The following is a 27,673-nucleotide window of genomic DNA, read 5'->3' on the forward strand; positions in this document are numbered from 1 at the left end:
AGGTTCAGACGTCGCCCCAGCCCTTACCGAGATGAGAAAAGGCTAGGGTTGAGCTCACGGACAGAGGGCGGAGTGGTGTTGTGCAAAGCTTGGTATCACTCCGCTTCCGTGAGGCCGGATCCTCTTACACCGCTCTCTAGCTTCTCCCGCTGCAGATTTGGGTACGGGGGACGTGGCAAAGCAGAGTCTGCGGAAGAAAAGGTAGCAGTTAATTAGTCACTAGGCGTGGGTCTCGGAGGAGCTTTGGGGACGGGAGGAAGGGAGTACCAAAAAGTGGCAATTGTTTGCCAGTTAAGGCCCTTAATCTGACAAAGCAGGTTTCGCGTCGTAAATCCCAGGTGCCGGGCCAATCCCCAAACACAGTCGCCGCCATTGTCTCGTGTTCTCGTGTCCATCTGACTGTCCGTCCCTCTTTCTGTAGGGCACGGCACCTCTTGAGGCAAGGAAATAAGAAAACTGCCTCTGATCCAAGCAGAGCAGGTCAGTGAGAAGGCGGGCATCGCTTGGGAGTGTGGATATGGGTATCAGAGAGGAATGTGGGATACGTGATCTGGTCGTGGGGCGCGGGTGGTGAGAGGAAGAGGGGGACAGGGTAAATTTGAGTGGTACGCAACTATAAATTTAAAATGATCTTGCTAGCTTGATTTCCAGACACTAATCACCTCCGATCGTGTTTGGGAAGGTAAAGGAGTATAACAGCGGCTTCTAGCGGAGAAATGGCGGTTTATGTAATAGGAGGAGGGGCTGCTGCTGTTGGTGAGAGCAGTTGTCAGGGAATCCCTGGGGGAGAGAGTGTAAAAGGGAAGTTGTGTTTGATAATCAAAGTCCTGGATTAGAAAATGTTCTCCTGTCCTACTAGTCTGACCATTAATAACCGAGTCTCTCCCACTGTGTTTTCGTTTGGTCCTTAGGTGTGTATCATGCGTTTATTTCGGTCTGTTCGTAAATTTTCAGTACAGCATGTTTTTGTAAAGATCCTGGAAGGCTGTGGACCTCAAAGGGAGGGGATAAGAAAAGGAAACTTGGCCTAATTTTTGCGGAGTGGGCAGTGCTTGGAGTTGGTAGATGTCTAAGACTAGAACAGGCAGGATTCTGGGGGAAAACTCTAGATTCCCTTTGTGCATGCTTTCCAGACAGCCCTCCGTTACTCCTGTTGTATTGCAGAAAATGTTAGGCTTTAGGGAGAGGAAGGAGATATAAAATCTTAGAAATTTGGAGATAATACTTTTTATTGATTTCCAGCCAGCTTCCATGGCTTGTCTGAGCATTCCATCTCTACCACCACCACCACTATCTTGCGGGGATGTTTGAGTTGGCTGTGCAGGAGAATTAGCAGACTTTTGGGATGGAGCAGAGGAACTTGGAGGGAGGAGGAGAAAGAAAGAGCCATAGAAATTTTTGGCAAACAGGTACCTGTTTTCAGAAAGGGTCGGTGTCCCAGGTGCTGATCTCTACCAAGGACTCAGTCTCCATTGTATCCTGTGGCTTGATTTATTTATTTATCTCTGCATTTGTGAAACCCTGGGTATAGACCCATCCCCAGGTCTGTGGAACTCTCAGTTGTTATGAAAGTTTGCAATTTGAACTCAAGTTCAAGTAACCCAACTTGAACCTGGGAAATAATGAAAAAGAGAAACATGCGCTGTGTCTGTTAGAATTGGTGTGAGGGTAGGTGGACAGGAGAAGTTTGAGACTTGGAAATTTTATTCTCTTTTGTTTTGCCAGTTTACAAATCCCTCTTTGGTCCCCTGCTAACCTAGTTGGGAATCTTTGAACGCTTTGGGAGTATAGAAGGTTAACACTTGTTTTTCTGATTTCCCACTTGCTTTTCTTATTCTTATGCTTCACCCAGGCCAATTTTAAATGAGAGAAATGCAAGGACAGTCACTGAACAGTAAAATGGTGGGCAGCAAGGAGACAGAGGATCAGTCCTGAATATGGGTAATGGTGGTATGGGACAGAAGGAGGGAAACACCAGACAGACTCAAATATAGGGACCAGGAACCAAGGTCTTTCTACCAAGAGGTCATTTTCCATATCCTGTTTGTTTATTTGTCCATACATCTGCCTGTAGGTATGCTGTAGGGCTTGTCAACATTGGAAGCAAGGAGAAGAAAATTACTCCAGATCACTGAAGTTTGGTATGAGTATGGAGACTTCCCCAGTAGACATATAAGATGAAGTAGGATTCCAGCAGGGATAAAGAGCCAGTATAGGGATTCCTCAGTCTCTCTCACCTCCATTAAGCTTTCCCACTCTCCATATTCCTGTTTTGTGTCTGGAAAGAAGATTAGTAGCACCTGCAGTTTTGTAGAGAGTGTGAAATGAGGAGAGAGTTTGATTATTATCTACCTCTCCCACTTAGTACTGAATGTTCATACTCTCCTGTCTCTCTGTACTAATCAAAATAAATTGGAAGCGTCTCAAAGCCCCATTTCCTTCCTCCACCCCTAGGTCCAACTTCAGTGGCAGATCTGGTGTCCTTGGAGTGGCTGAAGACCACCACCCTCCACAGGGCTGCGCTCAGGCACACAGCCATTCTTCCCTTACCTGAGTGAGCTTCCTCTGCACGTTGTTTATATCATTGGCAGAGCCTGTAGTTGGAAAGGGGGCCGAGTGACGAATGGACTTTGTATGAAAACACCAACCTGGGACAGAACTTCAGTCAAGGTTGAGACGGGGTTGGGGCATATAACTTGGCCTTGCCTTTAACTTGGATCATGACTGGCTCTGAGGCTAAGGCAGGGGCAGAGCAGGAGCTGGAGCTGCCCTAAAAGCTCGAATCAGTGGCCCTGCCAACACTAGAGCCAAGGCTAAGATCCAGGCCAAGGCAGTGGCTGAGGCAGAACTGAAAACAGGACCAGTGACCCAGGCCAAGGCTGGGGATGGAGCAGTGGCCAGGACACAGTGACCTACACTGAGGCCGTGGCTATGACAAGGAATGTGGGCAAGATGGAAGCTATGACAGAATAGAGTCATGACTGAGACTAAGGCAAAATCCATGGCAGAACCTGGTACAGTGCCCCAAACCAAGTCAAAGGTGATGCCTATGGCCAGGGTCAGTGCAGTGACCAAGTATGAAGTCAAGGCTTGTGCTGGAAGTGAAGCCAATATCAGGTCCTTTGCCAAGGCTGATGATAAAGCCAATATTGAGTCCAGGCCCCAGAGAAAGAGAGAGGATGGCATCAAATTCAGGGCTGGGGCTGAGGACAGAGCTGGTATTGTAACCGAGTCCATTGATAAGGATGAAGAAAATGTCTGCTCCTGGTTCTGGACCGGAGAAGAACCTAGTGTAGGATCCTGGTTCTGGCCTGAAGAGGAGACCCCTTCTCAAGTTTATAAGCCTCCACCTAAGATCCAGGAAAAGGCCAAGCCCATTCCCAAACCAGAACTCACTATAAAACAAAAAGCAGCAGCATGGTCAAGGGCCAGGTATAGTGTCCTAGTCCCAATAGAAGGAGGGGAGCCATCCTTGCCTCCAGAAGGGAATTGGACTCTGGTTGAGACCTTGATTGAAACTCCTCTGGGGATTCGGCCTCTGACCAAGATTCCACCCTATAATGGGCCTTACTTCCAAACCTTAGCTGAGATCAAAAAACAGGTTAAGTATAGGGAAAAGTATGGGCCCAATCCAAGAGCCTGCCGCTGTAAATCACGTGACTTTAGTTTAGAGCCTAAAGAATTTGATAAACTCGTTGCCCTACTTAAGTTAACTAAGGATCCTTTTATTCATGAAATAGCTACTATGATAATGGGCATCAGTCCGGCTTATCCATTTACGCAAGATATAATTCATGATGTAGGTATTACTGTTATGATTGAAAACTTGGTCAATAATCCCAATGTTACAGAACACCCTAGAGTTTTAAATATGGTAGATGACAACTCTGAGTCTTCTGAAGAACCAAAACCAGCAGAGTCGTACATACATCAAGTTTGTAAGGACATAATCTCTTACCCATTGAACTCCCCCGTGCAACTGGCTGGACTAAAATTATTAGTGCACCTGAGTGTGAAATTTGAGGATCACCATATAATTGCTAATTACATTCCAGATTTTCTTACCTTGTTAAACAAGGGAAGTGTCAAAACTAAGTTTTATGTTTTAAAAGTGTTCTTGCGCTTGTCCAAAAATCAAGCCAATACAAGAGAACTGATTAGTGCCAAAGTACTATCATCATTGGTTGCGCCCTTTAACAAGAATGAGTCAAAGGCCAATATTCTTAATATCATTGAAATATTTGAGAATATAAATTTCCAATTCAAAAAGAAGGTGAAGCTGTTTACCAAGGAAGAGTTCACTAAATCTGAGCTTATTTCCATATTCCAGGAAGCAAAAGAGTTTGGTCAGAAACTCCAAGACTTAGCAGATCACAGTGATCCTGAGGTGAGAGATAAAGTTATACGATTAATACTGAAACTCTGAATGGTTGTATGTTCTTACAAAACTGTGAACAATTTTTTTTGGTGTTGTAATATGAAGCCATGCATATTTTAACTGTAAGTTTATCTAAGTTCAATATTTATGTTATTTGTATTGATTGAAGGAGGCAGCTTTATGGATACCAAATGATCTTGAGAGCTTGAATGTTCATTTTTATTGTGCTATATAAATGGAGATATTTTTAGTATTTCTGCAACATTACCTGATAATTAACCTATTCATTCTGAATAAGCTATATTTCTGTGCTTTATAGTGACATAAATGTATTCGTTTGAGACTTTATTTACATGTTAATAAAGTTGCATGCTCAAACTGGTGAAAACATTGTCCTAGTTCTTCAGCTGAATGAAGTCTAGTCAGAAGGATAAAGCACAATCACCACAAAGATGATAAAGAGCACTGTCTGTATGTAGGAGGGTACAAACAAAACAAGTTTGCATAGATAGATCTTCTAGTTTCAACATGTTCAAGGAATGGAATCACTCTACACAAGAAGACAGGACTGTGCTACTAGATGACGTCTGTGCAGATCTGGGGAAAGGGGCAAGGACACAGACCTAGGAGAAAGGGAACACAGATTCTTTCTTTCCAGTCTGAGTCCCTGAACTTGGGTTTACCCTTTAACACAGGATTTCTCCTCAGGATATCTTGAAGCTTTTTAACTCCCAGGAGGATTCCTGGTTCTCACCCCTACTCAGTAAAGCCATGGAAATATGGTTCTGAAAGGACCCAGCCCCACCATGCCCTCAAAATCTAGGTACCCCATCAAGGGACCAGGTTTACTGCTTCATTCCCTGTAGTCCTGGGCCTCAGAGGAATGTCTTCCTGGAACTAATTACAGAAGCTGCTTCATGGATAGTCTCATTTGTCCTACCTTGGTGACTCTTTACTCTCATCCTTGCTTTTGTTTGCTGGTCAACACTTTGGGCTTGGTAATTTGCACCTATCCTTGGTGGTAGGTAGCTTGGAGCTGAGCAGGCTGAGCAAGCTGAGCTCAGTGAGATAGCTGCAGGGCTCAGAAGTCCTTAAGGGTGTATAGTTAGGAAGAAATTAATTCCCCTAATTCCGTTATCCTATCTGGGCAGTTTGCGGAGCTGAAGCCATGTGGTCTATACCTCTTCAGGTCCTCCTGTTTATACTTAACGAAAGCTAGGTTCTGGCTGGGGGTTACTGACATAGAATGCCAGGGTATAGATTGGTATATGGGGTTACCTTTGCCTCCTTTGCTGTTATTGGCCCTTTCCTTTACTGCCAAGAATTGGGAAATAAGATACTAGGATCAGTGTATAAATACTAGTCTTTCTTTTGAACTTCCTCTTGCTCCTAATTTATGTATTTGGGGAAAGGCCTAAACTGAAAAGTCTCAACAAGGTTTCATGTATTCCTAGTTTTAGAAGCCATGCCTAGTTTAATTTCTGTTAAGGTCAGTTCTAAACCTATCTTTTATATATCTAGGAGTTAAAATGAAGGACACCTGGCCATACATGTGCACTAAAGGGTGAAAAAAGTAGGGATTTTGCAATGTGCAGTTACTACTTAGATGATTTTTGAAGTTCTTTGTAATTTTTTTATAAGTAGGCTTTGCGCCTGGTGTGGAGCCCAATACAGGGCTTGAGTTCAGGACCCTGAGTTCAAGACCTGAGCTGAGATCAAGAGTCGGATGCTCAACCTACTGAGCCACCCAGGTTCCTGTTTATAATTTGTTTTTTAGTCCCTTGGAATTCCAGCCATGTGTATTAATTTCAGAGTTGGGATCTTCCCAATACAATCAGATCAGACCCTTTGGAAATACTCTGTGTCTCATGCCCTATGGCGCACACAGTCAGCTATGGAATTTTCCATTGGCTAAAGAGAAGAATGAGTGTGGCGTATGCAGGTATTTGTGTCAAAGTAAGAAGCTGATGGTCTCCCTTAGGTGGGAATTATGGGAGACAGTCATTTCCCAAATTGTTCCTGGGGTGTGCTTGAAGTCAAAACCCTGTTGCTCATTCCTTGTTTCACTCCTTTCCTGGAAAAATAATTCAGGGAACTCCATGTAGTATCAGAGTTGATCTGATATTACTCCTCTTAAAATGTTGCTGCCTGGGAGTGAAAATCAGGATGGATTTCTCATCTTTCCTGTCATGAAGTAAAGCAAGTAATCTTCCTACAACAAACCTGGACTGTTAGCACACACTGTTAGTGGGAACTTCATTAGAATGACAACTGTGATGTTCCTCTGCCCTCATCCTTGCTCGCTCTTATTTTTCCATCTTCCCTTTCTCTTTGAAAGTTTGCCTTACCACAAAGGGCTGTGTCCTACTTTTCTTTTCCATAATATAAGTTTTCATGTGTGCAGTGAAATACATCCCCAGTTTCTAATTAGGTGGGATATTGTAGCAAATTCTTGGATTTATTTTTAGGAACACTATTGTCTGGAATTCTAAGTCACATTCGTCTGTATCAAATTTGTCAGTAACAAAGATTCTTTTATTCCCCAGGTTTACAGAGATATTACTGACATATAACATATGTAAATTTAAGTTGTATAACATCATGGTTTGATATACATATATATTGTGAGATGATTACCACTATAAGGTTGGTTAACATCACCATTCCATCACATGAATACCATTTTTTGTGGTGATAATATTTAGGATTTACTTTCTTAAAGATTTTCATATGTGTAATACAGTATTATTAGTTATAGTCACCATACTGTACATCAGATCACCAGAACTTGTTCATCTTATAGGTGGAAATTTGTACCCTTTGACAAACATCTCATCTCATCCATCCCCAGCCCCTGGCAACCACCATTGCTACTCTCTATTTCTGTGAGTTGTTTTGTTAGATTCCACATATAAGTAAGAATATTTTGTATTTGTCTTTCTCTGTCTGGCTTATTTCATATGGCATAATGCCCTCAAGGTCCATTGTTAGGGTCCCTAAAGAGAGGATTTCCAGTTTTGTGGTTGAATAATATTATTTTGTATATACACCACATTTACATTATCCATTCATCTGTCAATGGACAGTTAAGTTGTTTCCATGTCTTGGCAATTTGAATAAGGCTACAGTAAACATGGAGGTAAAGATGTCTCTTTGAGAAAGTGATTTTATTTCTTTCAGATATATATCTAGAAGTGGGATTGCTAGATATGTGGTAGTTATATTTTTATTTTTATTATTTTTTAAAAGATTTTATTTATTTGACACAGAGAGAGATCACAAGTAGGCAGAGAGGCAGGCAGAGAGAGAGAGGGGAAAGCAGGCTCCTCGCTGTGCAGAGAGCCCAATGCGGGGCTTGATCCCAGGACCCTGAGATCATGACCTGAGCCAAAGGCAGAGGCTTAACCCATTGAGCCACCCAGGCACCCCTATATTTTTAATTCTTCAAGGAACTTCCATACTGTTTTCTATAGTGGTTAAACAAATTTACCTTACCACCAACTGTGCACAGGGGTTTATTACTACAAATCTCCCTCTTAGACAAGCTGATACATCCTATAAGTTTTGGTATGTTGTGTTTCCTCTTTCATTGTTTGAAGATTTTTTTAAATTTACTTTTTGATTTTATTTTTGATCCATTGGTTGTTCAGGAGCATGTTGCTTAATTTCCACTTATTTGTGAATTTTCAGGTTTTCCTCCTGTTATCTTCAGCCTTTTAAAAATATTTTGTTTATTTATTTTGACACAAAGAGAGAGAGGGAGAGAGCACAAGTAGGGGGAGAAGCAGGCTCCCAGCTGAGCAGAGAGCCCTATGTGGGGTCTATCCCAGGATCCCGGGATCATGACCTGAGCCAAAGGCAGACACTTAATGAACTGAGTCACCCAGATGCCCCTATCTTCAGCTTAAGGAATTGAAGCTTTTGGGATGCCTGGGTGGCTCAGTCCATTAAGCATCTGCCTTTGGCTCAGGTCATGATTCTAGTGTCCTTGTTTAGCAGGGAGCCTGCTTCTCCCTTTCCTTGTTGCTCCCTCTGCTTGTGCATGCTCTCTCTCTCTGACAGATAAATAAATGAAGTTTTTTTTTTTAAAGAATTGAATCCTTTAAGAACTTAAAGAACTGAATGATGAATCCTCCTTTCATTATTTCTTGTAAGGTAGATCTAGTGGTGATGAACTGCCTCAGCTTTTGTATTTTTGGTAAATTATTTATCTCTCATTTGTGAAAGACAACTTTGTTGAGTAATGTGCTCTTGGTTGGCAGTTTTTTTCCTTCCAGCACTTTGAATATATCATCCCACTCTCTCTTAGCCTGCAAGATTTCTACTGAGAAATCCATTGATAGTATTATGGAGGTTCCCTTGTAAGTTATAGTCTTCTTATCTTTGCTGCTTTTAAGATTTTCTTTTTGTCTTTGGCAGTGACAAAGTGTGCTTGAATCTTAAAAAAACCTTGTTTTAGGTTGAAATTTGGGGCTGGCCTATGACCTTCATGAACTATATGTCCAAATCTCTCCCCAAATTTGGTAAGTTCTTAGTCATTATTTCTTTAAATAAGCTTTCTTCTCCTTTCTCCCACTCTTCTTCTGGGACTCCAGTAATGCAGAGATTTTTTAAAAATAATATCCCCTAATTTATGTAGTATTTCTTCACCCTATTTCATTATTCTTTCTTTTTGCTTTTTACTGAAAGATTTCAAGTGACATTCAGATACCTTCTTATTCACTAATTCTGCTTGGTTGAGTCTGCTGTTGAACTCTCTTTTGAATTCTTCAGTTCATTCAGTGTCTTCTAGGATTTCTGCCTTTTTTTTTTAATAGTTTCTGTATCTTTATTGAACTTCTCACTTTGTTTTTCCCTAATTTCATTTACTTGTCTGTGTTTTCATGTAGTTCACTTAATTTAAGAGAATTATTCTGAATTCTTTGTCAGTTCATAGATCCGTTTCTGTAGAGTCAGTCATTGGAGTTTTATCAGTTTCCTTTGGCAAAGTTGTGTTTCCTTGATTACTCATGATCCCTGTGGCCTTGTTTCAGTGCCTGCACATTTGAAGAATTAGAACCTCTTCTAGTCTTTATAGACTGCTTCTGCAGACAAAAACCATCATTAAACAACTCATCCACAGATTCAGGGTGGGCTATCCAGTGGTGTCCATGGTGGACTCTCTGCTGGACTCTGAGTGGGCAGGTCTGGTAACTGGGTAAGCAAGTGGGCAAGCCTCATGCTTGTGTACATGGGGATCCACCTGGTGCCTGGGTCCAAGGAGGCAGGCCTGGAGCCTAGGTTTACTGGGACCTAATAGGCACCAGGGACCACTGGAGTTGGCCTGATGTCTCAGTCCACAGGGGCCAGTTGTGTACTAGGGGAAGCTGTGAGCCTGGTCACAGGAGCCAACCTGAAGGCAAGGGCCATTGTGACTACTCTGGTGCTGGGGAAGGCCAGGTACCTGGGAGCTATCCTTGAGGCTCGAGCACAGAGGCTGGCCTGGTGCTGGGATAGGCTAAGAGCCTGGGTCCATAGGAACTGCCCTAGAGTTTAGGTCTGCAGGGACTAGTCTGGCACTGGGATGGGCTGGGGGACTAGGGCTGCAGAAGCTAGCCTGGTGCTGGGGTGTATCAAAAGCCTGGGTCGGCAGTACCCAGCCTGATGTTGGGTTCAGCTGGGAGCCTGAATTCATAGTAGCTGATTAGTAGCCTGAGGTGACAGGAACCACCTGGGGCTGTGGGAGTTGGCAAGAATGAGGATATACTGAAAGCCTGGGCCACAGAGCCATTCATGGCCTTAGGAAACAGCCAGCTCTGTCGTAAGCCGGGAACCTAGGTGTGCAGAAGCCTGCTATGAATATGGACCCACAGATGCCACCTCAGACCATTGGGGCTGGTTTTTGCCAGGGTGAGCCAGAAGCCTGGGTTCATAAGAACCCTCTGGGATCCTGGTGCTACAGCAGCCACCTGAAGCCACAGGAGTTGGCAGACACCTGGATGAGTCAGAGGCTGGGGTTTTTGGGAGCCTGCCAGGAGTCTGGGGCTCTGGAAGCTGTCTGGAACCATGGGAGTCACTTGGGCATGCTGGAGCTGATAGTACTGAGGTGAGCCAGGAGCCTGGTTTTACAGGAGCTGATTGAGAGCCTGGTGTCATGGGAAATGCCTAAAGTTGTGGATCTGAAAGGCACTGCAGTGAGCTGGGGGCCTGGGTTTGTGGGAGACTGCACAGAGCCACTTAGGGCCATAAGAGTTGACCTTGTGCTGGGACAGTTTGGCTCTGGAGTCTGGTGAAATTGGACACTCACTTCACTCTCCATTTCCCATGGGAAGGGTATCTCTCCATGCTGGGCTACTGGGTTTGGGGAGAAAGGTGATAGAGTTAATGTGAATCTATTTTCCTACCCTCCTCAATACATCTTTTCTTATTTCTGTGCTTCACCCAGGTGCTGTCATCCCTCAACTGGAATCCTTGGCTCTTTTGAAGGTATTTTTGTGCATGGATAGTTATTCAAATTGGTATTTCTGAGGTGTTTGAGCACTAGGAAGCCCTATGCATCTGTGTTGCTGACATCATTCCTTACTTTATTATTTTTATTCATTTTATCTAGAGCATAGTTAGGGGAAGAAGATATTTACTTGGACCCTCAAACCTCTAATAGTACAATATCTTAATACATTCTACTTTCAAAAACTTAAACATCATAAATAAAGACCTCTTTGAATGCAACTCCAATCCCAGCCTCTTCCTAGAGGCAACACATATTTGTCAGTTTCTAGAACTTTTCTATACATTCCCTACATACAAAGCTATATAAATGTCCTGAGGATTTTTAAAGTATTAAATTTTATCATAGTATATGTATTATTCTTTAACATTTTTTCAATAGTTTGATTTAGAGATTTTTCTGTATAAGTATGTATCTATGTCTTTCTTCTTAGTGCTGTATTGAATTTCATGTATTACAATATCATTTTTGTTTCTTTGGGTGATTCTAAGTAGACTTCTGGGTCATAGGTACTTTTCATTTTAATAGACATTTGAAATCTCCTTAAAAAGGGATTATATTATCTTACCCACTGACTATCAGTATATGAGAGTCCCTGGTTCCCTACACCCACTAACAGTTCTGATTATTTACATATTTAAACATATCTGCCAATCTGATAGATGCAAAATGGTATCACTTTGTTTTAATTAAAATTTTACTAATATTGAAGAAAATATATAAGTTCCGTTAACTCACAGAAAAGAATCAGATGAGGAATATGAGTTTCCCCTTTAAGAAAATACAATTCAGGGGCACCTGGGTGGCTCAGTTAAGCACTTGACTCTTGATTTCAGCTCAGGTCATGGTCACAGGATCATAGGATTGAGCCTTGCATTGGGCTCTGTGCTCAATGTGGAGTCTGCTCCAGATTCTCTCTCTCCCTGTGCCCTTCCTCTCTCTCTTTCTCTGTCCCCCTCTCTCTCAAATAAATAAATAAAATCTAAAAAAAAAGAAAAATACAACTCAATTTCTAAGTGGCTAAGTGCTTCATAGTAGCTTTTTGGGGGCTGTGGAAAAGTCTGAAAAGAAAATTTTTTTTGCACAAACTTAAGATTCACAGATCCCTGGTATGCAAAGAAAAGATAAGAATTCTCATAGTGCTAATAAATTTGAGAGTTTACTATTATGAGTTATAAGATGCTTTGTTATTTTGTTTCAAATATGTGGAGATACTGTTCAGATAATTATATAAATAATTAATATAAATCATCAATAATTTGTGTGATGAATGATTTCTCAGTAAGATTATCAAACTTTTCTAAAGAGAAGGGACACAAGGGGAAGTTATTAATTTATTTGTATGTGGGGCAGAATAGAAGGAGGGGTGAAGCTTAAAAGCTGACAGTAGTCAAAGATCAAAAAATGGAGCCAGCCTTTTTATTACACAGACTATAAAATGTTTTTTTTTTTTTTTTACCAGTCATAAGTAGAAGCTTATACAGATAAGTTTCTATTGTGATTGAAGCAAAATGTCAATTTTGGTTGATCAAATTTCTCTGAAATATGTACTTTTGTTCTGGCATCTTTGTCCCCAAAACTAAATGTATCAGAATATCCTGGAGTTGCAAGGATTCAATAAATCAATTGCATGGATATCTTGAGTAACTTATGTATTGGCTTTACTACATTGATACCAGGGTTTAATGATTAATATGATGAATATAACATAATGAATATTAATATGTTGAATACTGAATTAATATAATGAATACTGTTTTCCAAAGTATTTTCCTCTAGCACTTTTTAGAACAAAGCTATTAGGCTTACTCAATTTGGCTTTAAACATAGTAACATGTTTCAAATGGTGCCATCACTAAAGTAAAAAGACTACTCATGGCATAGGAGAAAGTATTTGCAAATTTTGTATATGATATGGGTCTAGTACCCAGAATATAAAATATAAAATATAAATATTATATTAATAATATTAATTTATATTTATTAGTATAAATATAAAATATAACTCTTTCTACTCAATACAGAGACAAATAAAATTATTACAGAATAGTCAAAGGATTTGAATAGATATTTCTCCAAAGAAGATATTCAAATAATCAATAATGGTTCAAGTCAAAACTGCAGTGATATCAATTCACAGCCACTAAATAGTTATAATTCTTTAAAAAGTGAGTAATAGCAAGTGTTAGCAAGGATGTAGAGAAACTGGAGCCCTTGTACATTCTGGTGGGAATGTAAAAAAGGTATAGCCACTGTGCAAAGCAATTTGGTATTTTCTGTACCATTTTGATTTACTTCTTGTTTTTTGTGTATGTTTTTAGTTTTTTTTTTCCTTAGTGACTACTCTGGCAATTATAATTAATATCTTAAGTCTGTAAAACCCCAGTTTGTACAAGTATCAACTTAGTTTCAGTAGTATACAAAACTGCTCCTTTACAACTCTGGTTCCCTCTTTATGTTATTATTGTCACAAATTAGATCTTTATACATTGCATATTCATTAATGCAAATCTTTAATTATAGTTTTATGCATTTGGCTTTTAAAATGCACTAGAAAAAAACAAGAAATGACGAACCAAAAATGCAATAATATTGGCTTTAAAAGAATTACTTGACTGTTTTAGAGCAGTTTTAGTTAGTAACTGTACTTTGTTGAACAGAAAGCTCAAACATACTACTTCTCTCCCACCCCCCTTTCCCCACATGGTTTCTCATAGTATTAGTATCTTACATTAGTGTGATACATTTGTTATAGTTGATGAATGAATATTGCTACATTTTTGTTAACTAAAGTCTCTAGTTTACATTAGCGTTCACTTTTTGTATTATACATTTCTGTTTTTTTAACATTGTGGTAATATATACATAACATAAAATTTGCCATTTTAACCAATTTTATATTTATAATTTGTTGGCATTAAGTACATCCACTTGTGGTTCAACCATCACCACTGTCCATCCCTAGAACATTTTTTGTCATCCCAAACTGAAACTCTGTATCCATTAAGCAGTAACTTCCCAATCCTTACTACCCACTCCTAGTCAGCCACTTACAGCACTATTCTATTTTCTGTCTCTAGAAAGTTGCCGACTCTAAATATATCACAAAAGTGAAATCGTACAATATTTATTACTTGGTTTCTGGCTGTTTCACATAGTGTTTTCGAAGTTTATACTTGTGTCAGAATTTCATTTCTTTGTAAGACTGAATGATATTTCAAAATTCCATTCATCTCTATGTATATTTTGGTGGTTTGCACACTTTGACAGTCGTGAATATGCTGCTAAGAACACTGGTTATACCACTGAGTCCCTGCTTTCAGTTGGTTTGGATACATACTTAGAAGTGGAATTGTTACATCATATGTTAATTCTGTGTTTAATTTTTTGAGGAACCACCATACTCTTTTCCAAAGCAGCTGCACCATTTTACTTTCCTACCAGCAATATACATGGGTTTTAAGTTCTCCACATCCCTGCCAGCATTTGTTGTTTTCAGTGGTTTGATAATACCCGTCTTAATGTGTGTGAAGTGGTATCTCATGGTTGCTTTGTATGCCCACGATGACTATTGATTTGATCATCCTTTCATGTTCTTATTGGCCACTTGTATATTTTCTTTGAAAAATTCCTATTCAGGGGTTTTGCCCTTAAAAATAAGCCCTTAAAATAGGGTTGTTTGGTCTTTCTGTTGCCATTGGTGAGTTTTAGGAGTTCTTTATAAATTTTTGGTATTAAGCCCTTACCATATTTATGATTCAGAAGTTTTTTCTCCCACTCGGTGTGGGTTGTGTTTTCACTCTCTTCAAAGGGTCTTTTGATGTGCCAAAGATTTTAATTTTGATGAAGTCCAATTGATCTATTTTTTCTTATGATTTTGGTGTCGTATTGAAAAAATCATTGCCAAACCCAATGTCATGAAGTTTTTCCCTATGTTTTCTTTTAAAAGTTTTAAAGCTTTAGCTCTTAAGTTTGTCTTTGATCAATTTTGAGTTAATTTTATATATTGTATAAGGTAAGGGTCCAGATTTATTCTTTTGCATATGATTTCCAGTTTTCCCAACACCATTTCTTGAAAAGAATAATCTCTTCTCCATCGAATGGACTTGATACTCTTGCCAGACATTACTTGGCCATATATACAGGGGTTGATTTCTGGCATCTCTAGTCTATTTTACCGGTCTATTTATCTGTTTTTATGCCAGTACCATACTGTTTAGATTACTGAAGTATTGTAGGAGGCTCTGTGTGATATTATGGTTTATAAGAAATATATATTTGGTCTTTATCCATGATTCCTGGCTCACGGCTCCCAAAAACCCTTGGAATTTCCTGAGTGATAAGAACAATGGGGGCATCTTTTTTTTTAATTATGTTATATTAATCGCCATACAGTACATCATTAGTTTTTGACATGGTGTTCCATGATTCATTGTTTGCATATAATACCCAGTGTTCCATACAATATGTGCCCTCCTTAATACCCGTCATCGGGCTAACCCATCCCCCCACCCCTCCCCTCTAAAACTCTCAGTTTGTTTCTCAGAGTCCAAAGTCTTTTAGGGTTCATCTCCCCCTCTGATTCCTCTCCTTCATTTTTTTCCTTCCCTCTCCTAATGTCTTCCATGCTATTCCTTATGTTCCACAAATAAGTGAAACCAAATGATAATTTACTTTCTCTGCTTGATTTATTTCACTTAGCATAATCTCCTCCAGTCCCATCCATGTTGATGAAAAAGTTGGGTATTCATCCTTTCCAATGGCTGAGTAATATTCAGTTGTGTATATGGACCCCATTTTCTTTATCCATTCTTCTGTTGAAGGGCATCTTGGCTCTTTCCACAGTTTGGCAATTGTGGCCATTGCTGCTGTGGACATTGGGGTACACATGGCCCTTCTTTTCACTACATCTGTACCTTTGAGGTAAATACCCAGTAGTGCAATTGCTGGGTCTTAGGGTAGCTCTATTTTTAACTTTTTGAGGAGCCTCCACCCTGTTTTCCAAAGTGTCTGTATCAACTTGAATTCCCACCAACAATGTAAAGGGTCCTCCTTTCTCCACAATGTCTTCAACGTTTGTTGCTTCTTACCTTGTCAGTTTTTGCCATTCTAACTGGTATAAGGTGGTATCTCAATGTGGTTTGGATTTGAATTTCCCTGATGGCTAATGATGATGAACATTTTCTCAGGTGTCTGTTAGCCATTTTTATGTCTTTTGACAAGTGTCTGTTCATGTCTTCTGCCCATTTTTTGACTTCATGATTTGTTTTTGGGGTGTTGAGTTTGAGTTCTTTATAGATCTTGGATACCCTTTGTCTGTAGTGTCATTTACAAATATTCTGTGGGTGTGAGACAGGAGTCCATCAAAATCCTAGAGGAGAACATAGGAAGTAACCTCTTCCACATCTATTTTAGCAACTTTTTTCAAGACAAATCTCCAAAGGCAAGGGAAACAAAAGCGAAAATGAACTTCTGTGACTTCATCAAGATAAAAGGCTTCTGCATGGCAAAGGAAACAGTCAACAAAGCAATGAGGGAATTTTTTGTCATAATATTTGGTCTCTTGTCCTCAGTTCCTGAAATCTACTTTAGAGCCATTAACATGAAATGGGTGTCAAATTCATATTCATAACAAGTACCTTTTTACTACAAATAGGGTTATGTTAATGAGGTGACTTTTGGAAAGCACCTAAGGGTGGGGGCTGATTTCCAAAGGAACCAGCCATGTGATTAGAGGGTTGGAACTTTCAGTCCAACTCTCTACTGCTTTGTCCCACCCCTACTTCCCAGAAGGGGAGGCACCTGGAAGTTGAAGCAATCCCCAGTGGCCAATAATTTAATCAATCATGCCTACATAATAAAACTTCCATAAATACTCAGAGGACAGGGTTTAGAAAGCTGCATTGGTGAACACATGAAGATTCTGGGAAACTGGAGTGCTGGGAGAGAGCATGGAAGCTCTGTATACATTCCCCATACTTTGCCCTATGCATTTCTTTCGTCTAGCTATTCCTGAGTTTATATATGTGTGTGTGTGTGTGTGTGTGTGTGTGTGTGTATATGTATATATATACATATACATATATAATTACGAATCGTAATTCAATAAATGTTTCTGTGAGTTCTGTGAATTGCCATAGCAAATTAATCAAACTTAAGGAGGGGGTCATTGAAACCTCCCATCTATAGCCTGTCAGTGGGAAGCAGAAATGGTAATCTGGATTTGAGACTGGAATTCAAAGGTGAGCAGGGGGAGTGCAGTCCTGCAAGACGGAGAGCTTAACCTATGGGATCTCATACTATTTCCAGGTTGATAGTATCAGAATTGAGTTTAATTATAGAATGCCCTGCTGGTATCCAAGCATCTCTTAGTGGTTTTGGAACCGCTTCCACACACACACACATTGAAATTGTGCCAGAATACCTTTATTTTGAAATTAGGAAGAGTGAATACCAACTTTTTTTTCTTTCTCAAGATCATTTTGTTAATTTTGGATCCCACAAGATTCTATATGAATTTGAGATAGGTTTTTCTATTTTTGCAGAATATATCATTGGGATTTTTAAAAAGATCGTATTTATTTGTTTGTTTGTTTATTTATTTTAGAGGGAGCAAGAGTGCCCCCCAACAACAGAGGGAGGGGCAGAGGGGGAAGAGGAGAGACAAGCAGAATCCACGCTAAGTGCAGAGTCAAACTCAGGGCTTGATATTACAACTGAGATCATGACCTGAGCCTAAATCAAGAATTGGACTCTTAAACAACTGAGCCACCCAGGCACCTCTCTCATTGGTATTTTGATAGGGATTGCAGTGAATCGTACAGGTCACTTTGGGTAGTACTGGCATCTTAACAATGTGTAATCTTTACAGTTGATGAGCACAAGATGTGTTTCCATATTTATGTCTTTAAATTTCTTTTCAGCAGTGTTTTGTAGTTTTTAGTGTACAGTCTTTGGCCTACTTCATTGTCTTCTTAAGAATTATATTCTTTTGATGCTATTGTAAATGAAATGGCTTTCTTAATTTCTTTTTTTGGATTGTTCATTGTTATTGTATAGAAATGCAACACATTTTGTGTTTTGATTTTGAATCCTGAAATTTTGCTGAATTTGTTTATTAGTTCTAAGATTTTTTTGCAGAATCTTTGGGGTTGTCTACATATATGCCATGCCATTTTTGAGCACAGATCATTTTATTTCTTCCATTACAAATTAGATGTCTTTTGTTTCTTTGTTTTGCATTATTGTTACAGCTGAAACCTCCAATACTACATTGAATAGAAGTGGAGAATGTGAACATCCTTGTCTTATTCTCTATCCTAGGGAAAATCTTTTAGTCTTTCACTATTGAATATGATCTTTAGACATGGGCTTTTCATTTATGGCCTTTATTGTGTTGAGGAAGTTTCCTTCTATTCCTGGGTTGTTGACTGTTTTGATGAATTTTGTCAATTTCTACATGAATTGAGATGATTTGTTTTTCGCCTTCATTTTGTTAATGTGTTGTGTTGCAATATGATGGATTTTTTAAAATTTTATTTTATTTTTTCAGTGTTCCAGGATTCATTTTTTATGCACCACACACAGTGCTCCATGCATTATGTGCCCTCCTTAATACCCACCACCAGGCTTACCCATCCCCCCACACTCCTTCCTTCCAAAACCCTCAGTTTGTTTCTCAGAGTCCACACAGTCTCTCATAGTTCGTCTCCCCCTCTGATTTCCCCCAATTCACTTTTCCTTTCCTTCTCCTAATGTCCTCCATGTTATTCCTAATGCTTCACAAGTAAGTGTTGATTTTTGTATGTTGAATCATCCTTAAATTCCAGAAGTGAACCCCAGTTCGCCATGGTATACAATTCGTTACATATACTGTTGAATTTGCTTTTTAGCATTTTGTTGGAGAATTTTGCATCAGCATTATAAAACATATTTGACTGTAATTTTCTTTTCTTGCCATGTCTTTGTCTGATTTTGGTACCAGGGTAATGCAGACCTATTGGAATGTTAGGAAGTGTTCCCTTCTCCGTTTTTTAGGAAAAACTTGGGAAGGCTTACTGTAATTCTCCTTTTATTGCTAATTCAGTAGTGAAGGCATCTATCATATGGTTATTTTATTTATTTTTTGGAAGGAGGAGGTTTTTGATTACTTATTTAATCTTTTCACTAAACATAGGTTTATGCATATTTTCCATTTTTTCATGATTCAGTCTTGATAGGTTGTGTTTGGTTTTTTGTTTGAGTGTGTTCATTTCCCCTAGATTACCAATTTGCTTTGTATACATTTGTTCATAGTATCCCTTTATAATGCTTTTTATTTCTGTGAAATTGGTAAGGTTTCCATTTTTATTTTTGATATTATTTTGATATTGATATTTTTGATATTTTAGTCTTTTCTTTTTTTTTTCTTAGTTAATCTAGCCACAGGTTTGTGAGGTTTGTTGATCTTTTGAAGAACTAAGTTTTGGTTTCATTGAATTTCTCTATTGTTCTTCTATTCTCTGTGTTTATTACTTTCTCCCATCTATTAGCTCTAGGTTTCATTTGGTATTTTTCTAATTTCTTAAGGTATATGGTTTAGTTGTTGGTTTGAGATCTTTCTTCTATCTTAAATGTAAGTAATTGGAACTATAGCATTGCTTTTGCTGCATCCCATAGATATTGGTATGTTTTAACTTTCATTTCCTCAGTTATTTTCTAATTTCCTTTGTGATTTCTTCTTTGGCCTGTTGGTTGTTGTAGAGTATTTTATTTAGTTTTCACATATTTATGAAGTTCCCAATTTTTCTTCTATTATTGATCTTTAGTTTCATTCCAGTGTGATCAGAAATGTTATTTTGTATGATTTCCTCTTTTTAAAAAAATATTAAGACTTGTTTTGTGGTCTAACATATGGTATATTCTGGAGAATATTCCATGTGTACTTGGGAAAAATGTGTATCCTGCTATCATTGGATGGCATGTTTTGTATATGTCTATTAGATCCAGTTAGTCTATAGTGTTATTCAAGTCCTCTATATCTTTATTGATCTTCTGTCTTGTTTTCTAACCATTATTGAAAGTGGGGTTACTGATGTCTTTAATTATTAGTATAGAACTTTCCATTTCTCCTGTCAATTCTGTGATTTTTAAATATATTTTTGAACTCAGTGTTTTGTGCATATATTCGCAATTGTCACATCCTCTTAGTGAATCAGCCCTTTATTCTCAATATATAATGTTATTTCTTCTAACAGTTTTTGACTGAGTTTCTTTTTATTGCTCCTATAACAAATTACTACAAATATGACTTTATTATCTCAGTGTTCTGTAAGTCAAAAAAGTCTAAAATTCGTCTAACTGGGCTAGAGTGAAGGTATCAGCAGGATTGGTTCCTTCTGGAGGTTGTGAGAGGAGAATCCATTTCCTTGCCTTTTTTGAGCTTTTATAGTCTTCCTGCATTCTTTGGCTGATGGCCCTTTCCTTGCATCACTCTAACCTTTGATTCCATGGCCCCATTTCTGTCTTCTCTCTTTGACCTTCTTGTCTCCCTATTTTAAGGATCCTGTACTTACATTGGTCCATTTGCATAATCCACGATAATTAATCTTCCCATCTCAAGAGCCTTAATTTAATTACACTAGCAAAAGTAGCTTTTTACCATGTAAGGTAATATACTGATAGGTTCCAGGGATCAGGACATTGACATATTTGTGGGGGGAGGTTATTATTTAACCTACCACACTACTTATAGTAAAGGCAGTAGTCACAGAAACAGTAAAGCAAGTTCCAGATGGGTAAATAAATGCTGTGGTAAAGCAGGCTACTCATATACTTAGGGTTTGGGGCATTATATAGACATCTTTGACAGACTTATATCCAGTCATCACCATGTCACCATCCATGAAATCATAAAAGGATATGTTATAATAAGTAAAAACAGATGAGTATCAAATTTCCATAACAAAGTGAAATTTCACCACTTTAAGTTTCACCTCACAGTGAACTATAAAACAACTTGGAAATGTGTCCTTTGGTGGAGTTCCTGGAAGTATGATAGGGGTTCATTTTAACACTCTCTTTTCCATGATAATCCACTGTTGTGGGCTGAATTGTCCCAAATTCATATGTTGAAGCCCTAACCTCTGGTATCTCAGAATATGATTATATTTGGATACAGGGCATTCAAAGAGGTGATTAAGTTAAAATGAGACTATTGGCCTGGGCCCTAACCCATTTCTACAAGTGCCCTTATAACACGTGCAAATTTGAACACACAGAGAGACACCAAACATGCATGCTTACAGAGGAAAGACCATATGAGGACATAACAATAAAGTGGCCATTGAAAGCCAAGAAAGAGGTCTCAGGAGAAACCAAACCTGCTGACACCTTGATCTTGGACTACCAGCTTCCAGAACTGTGAAAAAATAAATTTTTGTTGTTTAAGCCACCCATTCTGTAGTATTTTATTATGGTAGCCCCGGCAAAACTATACAGCCTCAAATTTTCATTTATTGGCTCAGCATCTTATATCAGCTTGAGAAAAAAGAAGCCCCATCTTTGTGGTAAATGTAGGGTATTAAGGAGGGCATGTATTGCATGGAGCACTGGGTGTGGTGCATAAACAATGAATCTTGGAACACTGTAAAAATAAAATAAAACTTAAAAAATGTATAGAATTTTGTGGGAGCTTCTTTAAAATTCTAAACTGTATAAATCTTAGCAAACCTACAGCTTTTTTTCAGTATTATGTTCCAGTGGGTACTGTACTCATTAGCTTTCACCTGCTTCAGATGACAGAATAGTGGAGAAAATCACCGTGTGGGACACTTTCACCTTCACCAACACAAAATATTATCTCCCAACAAAATAGTCTAAGGAATTTTAATAGGGTGCTTCTAAGTCTGGTCAATGACAGAAGTATAAAGCTTAATAACTCTGTCCAGATTTTAAATTATGGTGTAAACTGATCCTAACCAACAACAGAAAAACACCTTAGGGTTTCAGAGGCATTTATATATTTAGCAAATATTTATTGAGCAATCTATTATGTGGCAGGCACTATTTCTAGTTGTTGGGAATATATAGAATAGAATACTCCTGGAGCTTACATTTAAGAATGGAGGGAAATAGACAATAAAGTCAATATATAAAATACGTACTATAATATTTAACAGTGATAAATGCTATGGAGAAAAAGTATGGGAGCAAAGGATATTCAAAGGGGGAATACAGTTTTAGATTGGATAATCAAAGAAGTTCACTCTGAGTAGGTACCTGAATGAAATGAGGGAATGGCCATGAAGCTATCTTAGGGAAAAGCATTATAGGCAGTGGGAACAAAAATGCAGAGCTCCTTGGGTAGGGATATGCTTGGTTTGTTCAAGAAATAGCAAGGAGTCCAGCATGGCTCAAATGGAGCAAGCAAAGGGAGAATGGTTGAACGTGAGTTTAGAGTGGTGGCCGGGGGTCAGATCTTATGAGATATTGTAGGCCATGGAAAGAAGTATGGGTACTATTCTAAAGGTTATGGGGAGTCATTAGAGGATTTTGGCAAGGAGATCAGCATGACATGACTTGTGTTTTTAAGGGATAAACCTGGCTACTGTAAATAGAATGGACCCTAGGGAAACAGGAATGAAAATGGAGAAAAATTTGGAGGTAGGAAGCAATCAGTGATCTAGATAAGAGATGATAGTGGTTGGACTAAGGTGTTGACTGTTGATATGGTGATAAGTGTGCAGCTTTGACATATATTTTGGAGGTAGAACCAATGGATGTTGTGGATGAATTGGATAGAAAGTAAGAGAAAAAGAGGGTTCAATGATGTTTCTGAAGCTGAACAACTGAGTAATCATTTATTAAGATGGGTGAAGACTGGGAGGAGCAGGTTTTAAGGGGAATCTGAAGAGCTCAGGTTAGAACATGTTGAATTTGAGATGCCTTTTATATATACACATGGAGATAAAAAGTAGGCAGTTGGATATAAGAGTCTAGGATTTTTGAGAGAGATCCAGATTAGAGATGGATATTTGAGACTCATCAAGGTATAGATGGTATTTAATGCCATGAGACTTGATGAGATCACTAAGGAATATAGATAGTGTATGTAGTAAGGAAAGAAGTTCAAAGATTGAGCCCTGGGACATTTCAATATTGGGATACAGGAGATGACAGTGAACTAGCAAAAGCAACAACAAAAAAGGAAGCTAAGAATGTGCAGTCAGAAGTAGTCGGTAAAGTAGGAGATAAACCAGGAGATTATGGGGTCTTGGAAGCTAAGTCAAGATATTTCAAGAAGGGAGTTTTCAACTTTGCCCAACACTACCGATAGGTAAGGGGACCAAGTACCCCTATTTTCCCAGGACCGTCCTAGTTTATGTCTTTTGTACAGGAATAACTTGTTAACAACAGCTTTTTTTACTCTCAGGAATGATTTGATTTGAATGACAAATTATATGGTCATTAGGGTGGTAGAACAAGATGAGGATTGAGAATTGATTATTGGATTTACCAACATAGAGATCATTAGCAGTCTTGACAGGCAGTTTCAGTACAGCAGTGAAACTTCATTGGATGTTGGCGATAAAAGAATAGAGTGATATCAAGAAAAAGGGAGGAGACAGTGTCAAATGGTAACTATAGACCACTGTTTTGAGGACTTTTGTGCAAAAGAAATAGGGTAGGAGATAGTACAGCATGTTTGGATGTTGACGGGGATGCTTCACTAGAGGGAAATTTTTTAAAAATATTTATTTATTTATTTATTTACTTATCAGAGAGGGAGAGAGAGTGTGTGCATGCATAAGCAGAGGAAGTGGCAGGCAGAAGGAGAAGTAGGCTCCCCACTGAGCAAGAAGCCCCAATAACGGGATTCAGTCCCAGGATTCTGGGATCATGACCTGAGCTGAAGACAGATGCTTAACCAGCTGACCCACCCAGCATCCCTAGAGAGGGAAACTTTTATGATAAAGGAGAGAAAGAAGAAAATTTTGGGATAATGACCATGTGTAGAAGAGATGGGTCATCATTGAATGGACACATGGAAAGTCTGGCTTTAGATAGGAGCATGGCCAGTTCATTCAGAGAACATTAGGGTGGTAGGAGTTTGTGGAAGTTCTATTTAGATTGCTTTTGTTTGTTCAATGGAATAAGCAAGGTCATCAGTTGAGATAGGAAGTCATTGGGGTCTGAGGAGAGAAGAGAAGGTGTGATTTTTTTTTATTAAGGTGAAACATACGTGACAAAATTTTCCATTTCAACTATTTTTAAGTGAACAATTAAGTGGCATTAATTGCATTCACAGTTATACATCCATTACCACTATCTATTTCAAAAATTTTTATCATCTGTCATGGGTTAAATTTTGTCTTCCAAAAATGTTAGAGTCATAACATACACAAAAATCAATTCAGGATGTATTAAAGACTTTAAACATGTGACCTGAAACTGTAAAACTCCGAGGCAAAAGCACAGGAGAAAGGCTTCTTTATAGTGTTCTTGGAAGTGATTTCTTGGTTATAACACCAAAGCCACATGCAACAAAAGCAAGAAAAGACAAATGACACTACATCAAACTAAAAAGCTTATGCACTGCAAAGGAATTAACAAAATGAAAAGGCGAACTGCAGAATGAGGGAAAATGTTGGCAAACTATATTATCGAGGGGGCTAATACCTAAAATATATAAGGAATTTCCACAGCTCAATAGCAAAAAACAAAACAAAACAAACAAACAAACAAAAAGGCAAAAGGCTTGAATAGACATTTCTCTACCCTTTTACACTGTTGGTGGGAATGCAAACTGCTGCAGCCACTCTGGAAAACAGTATGGAGGTTCCTCAAAAAGTTAAAAGTAGAGCTACCCTATGGCCCAGCAATTGCACTACTAGGTATTTATCCAAAAGATACAATCATAGTGATTCAAAGGGGCCCATGCACCACAAATGTTTATAGCAGCAGTGTGCACATAGCCAAAATATGAAAAGAGCCCAGATGTCCCTCGACAGATAAATGGATAAAGAATATGTGGTATGTGTATACACACACACACACACACACACACACACACACACACACAGGAATATTACACAGCCATCAAAAAGAATGAAATCTTGCCATTTGCAGTGTTGTGGACAGAGCTAGAGAGTATTATGCTAAGCAAAATAAGTCAGAGAAAGACAAATACCATATGATTTCACGCATATGTAGACTTTAAGGAACAAAACAGATAAATATAGGGGAAGGGAAGGAAAAATAAAATAAGATGAAAATGGTGAGGGAGGCAAAGCATAAGACATGCTGAATTATAGGAAACAAACTGAAGGTTGCTGGAACGGAGGTAGGTGAGGTAAGGGATAATTGGGTGATGAACATTAAAAAGGGCACTCAATGTAATGAGCACTGGGTGTTTTATGCAACTGATGAATCACTAAATTCTACCCCTGAAACTAATCATACAATATATGTCAACTAAATTGAATTTAAATAAGGAATTTTAAAAATTAAAAAAAGACATACAAATGGCAGACATTTATATGAATAGGTGCCCAACATCACTAACCACCAGGGAAATGCAAATCAAAACCAAAATGAGATATTACTTCATACTTGTTAGGATGGCAATTATTAAAAAAAAAAAGTTACAAGTGTTGATTAGCAAGGATTTGAAGAAATTGGAATACTTACACATCTTTGGTGGCAATGTAAAATGGTACAGTCATATAGAGTACAGTATGGAGTTTCGTAAAACATATGTATATATATAAAATATCTCTACCATATCACCTAGCAATTTCACATCTGGGTATACATCCCAAAAAAATTGAAATCAGGATCTCAAAAAGATTTCTGTTCTCTCTTATTTATTACAGCATTATTCACAATACCCAAGATATGGAAACAACCCAAATGTCCATTGACAAATGGGTAATAAGAAAATATGGTATACCTAGAATTGAATATTATTCAACCTTAAAAGAGAAGGAAATCCTGCCATTTGCAACAACATGGATGAACCTGTAGGACATTATGCTAAGTGAAATAAGGCAGTCACAGAAGGACGGATACCACATGATTTCACATTATGACTGTGACAGTTTACACATATATGTGATATCTAAAATTGTCAAACTCATAGATACAGAGAATAAAGTGGTGGTTGCCAGGGGTTGGGGGAGGCAGAAATGGGGAGTTGTTGAGGATGTGTAAAGCTTCAATTGTGCAAGATGAATATGTACTAGAGAATGGTATAACATAATGCCTATAATTAACAATACAGTATTGTGCACTTAAAATTTAGTTAAAAAGGTACATTTTGTATTATGTGTTCTTACAACTACAATAACAACAACAGCAACAATGGGGCACAAGTAAACTTTTGGAGGAGATAAATATGTTATTTGTGATGATGATTTCATGAGTGGATGCATATGTTCAAACTAACCAAATTCTGTATATTAAATATATGCAGTTTTTAATATGTGAGTTATATCTCAATAAAGCTGTTGAAAAAGTCATCTTAAGGTCATCAAGTTTTCTCCTGTTATCTTATAGGAGTTTTATAGTTTTCCTTTTTATAGTTAGCTTTGTGATCCATTTTGAATTAATTTTGGAAGGGTGTGAGGTCTGTGTCTAAATTCAGTTTCTTGCATGTGTATGTTCATTTCTTGCAGCACCATCTGTTGAAAAGACTATCTTTGCTCCATTATATGCCTTTGGCCCTTTGTCAGAGATTGACTATATGTCTGTACATTTCTGGATTTTCTGTTCTGTCCCATTGATCTATTTGTCCAATCTTTTTGTCAATATCACACCATCTTGATCACTGTAACTTTATAATAATTCTTGAAGTCAGGTAATATCAGTCCTCTGATTCTGTTCTTCTTCAATATTGAGTTAGGTATTTTGGGTCTTTTGCCTCTTCATATACACCTTAGTATCAGCTTGTCAATATCCATAAAATAACTTTCTGGGATTTGACTAGGATTGCATTGAATCTATAGACCAGGTTGGGAAGGACTGACATCTTGATAATATTGAGTCTTCCTATCCATGAACATGGAATATCTCTCCATTTATTTAGTTCTTCTGAGATTTCATTCATTAGAATTTTGTAGTTTTCCTCATGTAGATCTTGTACATACTTGTTAGATTTATACCTATGTACTTCATTTTTCGGGGTGCTAATATAAAAGGTATTTAATTTCAAGCTTCACTTGTTCATTGCTGGTATACAGGAATGCATTGACTTTTGTATATTAACCCTGTCCTCTAACCTTGCTAGTACCACTTATTACTTCTAAGAGTGTTTTTGTCTATTCTTTCAGGTTTTCTATATAGACTGTCATGTCACCTGCAAATAAAGGCAGTTTTATTTCTTCTTCCCAATTTGTGTTCCCAATTTGTATTCCTTTTGTATTCTCTGTTGGTCTTAATGCATTAACTGGGAATTCCAGTACAGTGTTGGAAAGGAGTGGTGAGAGAAGATATCCTTGGCTTTTTCCTGATCTTAATAGTAAATCTAAGTTTCTCACTATTAAATAGGGTTTTTGTAGATGTTCTTTATCAAGTCAAGGATGTTTTGCTCCATTCCTGGTCTGCTGAGACAACTTTATTCTTCTGCATGTGGATATCCAGTTGTCCCAGCTTGTGAACAGTATTTTCAATAAATGGTGATTGAATTCCAGTCAATTGAATGGGAGTAGAAATGTTGTAAGCATTTCTTGACCAAGGATTTTAAGAAGTGTGTGGATTACCTCTACTCTTTTTTCTCCCCATTTTGCTGTCTGGAAGCAGATGTCAATGATACCCTGTCATAGGCAATA

General features: G+C 38.3%; 1 protein-coding gene and 1 pseudogene across 2 annotated transcripts in view; both read left to right on the forward strand.

Moving 5' to 3' along the window:
- The window catches only part of LOC308337429 (aspartate aminotransferase, mitochondrial-like), a 23,098-nt pseudogene extending 22,882 nt beyond the window's left edge, over positions 1 to 216 (forward strand). Inside the window, exon 10 of the transcript in view lies at positions 3 to 216. The product of the transcript in view is annotated as an aspartate aminotransferase, mitochondrial-like (transcript). The remainder of the gene's footprint in view (positions 1 to 2) is intronic.
- Positions 103 to 12,028, forward strand: ARMCX5 (armadillo repeat containing X-linked 5). Its single transcript, XM_080795008.1, has 4 exons — positions 103 to 201; positions 422 to 480; positions 2,455 to 4,387; positions 10,803 to 12,028. The coding sequence occupies exons 3-4, from the start codon at positions 2,978 to 2,980 to the stop codon at positions 10,839 to 10,841; spliced, it is 1,449 nt and encodes a 482-aa protein (XP_080651134.1). The 5' UTR covers positions 103 to 201; positions 422 to 480; positions 2,455 to 2,977; the 3' UTR covers positions 10,842 to 12,028.
- Positions 12,029 to 27,673: the final 15,645 nt, after the last annotated feature.

This window comes from Martes martes (assembly GCF_963455335.1).
Source record: "Martes martes genome assembly, chromosome: X".
NCBI classification, from domain to species: Eukaryota; Metazoa; Chordata; class Mammalia; order Carnivora; family Mustelidae; genus Martes; species Martes martes.

Bases quoted from the DNA above. Each gene is read 5' to 3' on its own strand.
- ARMCX5 (XM_080795008.1), top strand. From the start codon at position 2,978: ATGACTGAGACTAAGGCAAAATCCATGGCAGAACCTGGTACAGTGCCC. The intron at 4,388-10,802 runs GTGAGAGATAAA...TGCTTCACCCAG, and splicing joins CAGATCACAGTGATCCTGAG to GTGCTGTCATCCCTCAACTG.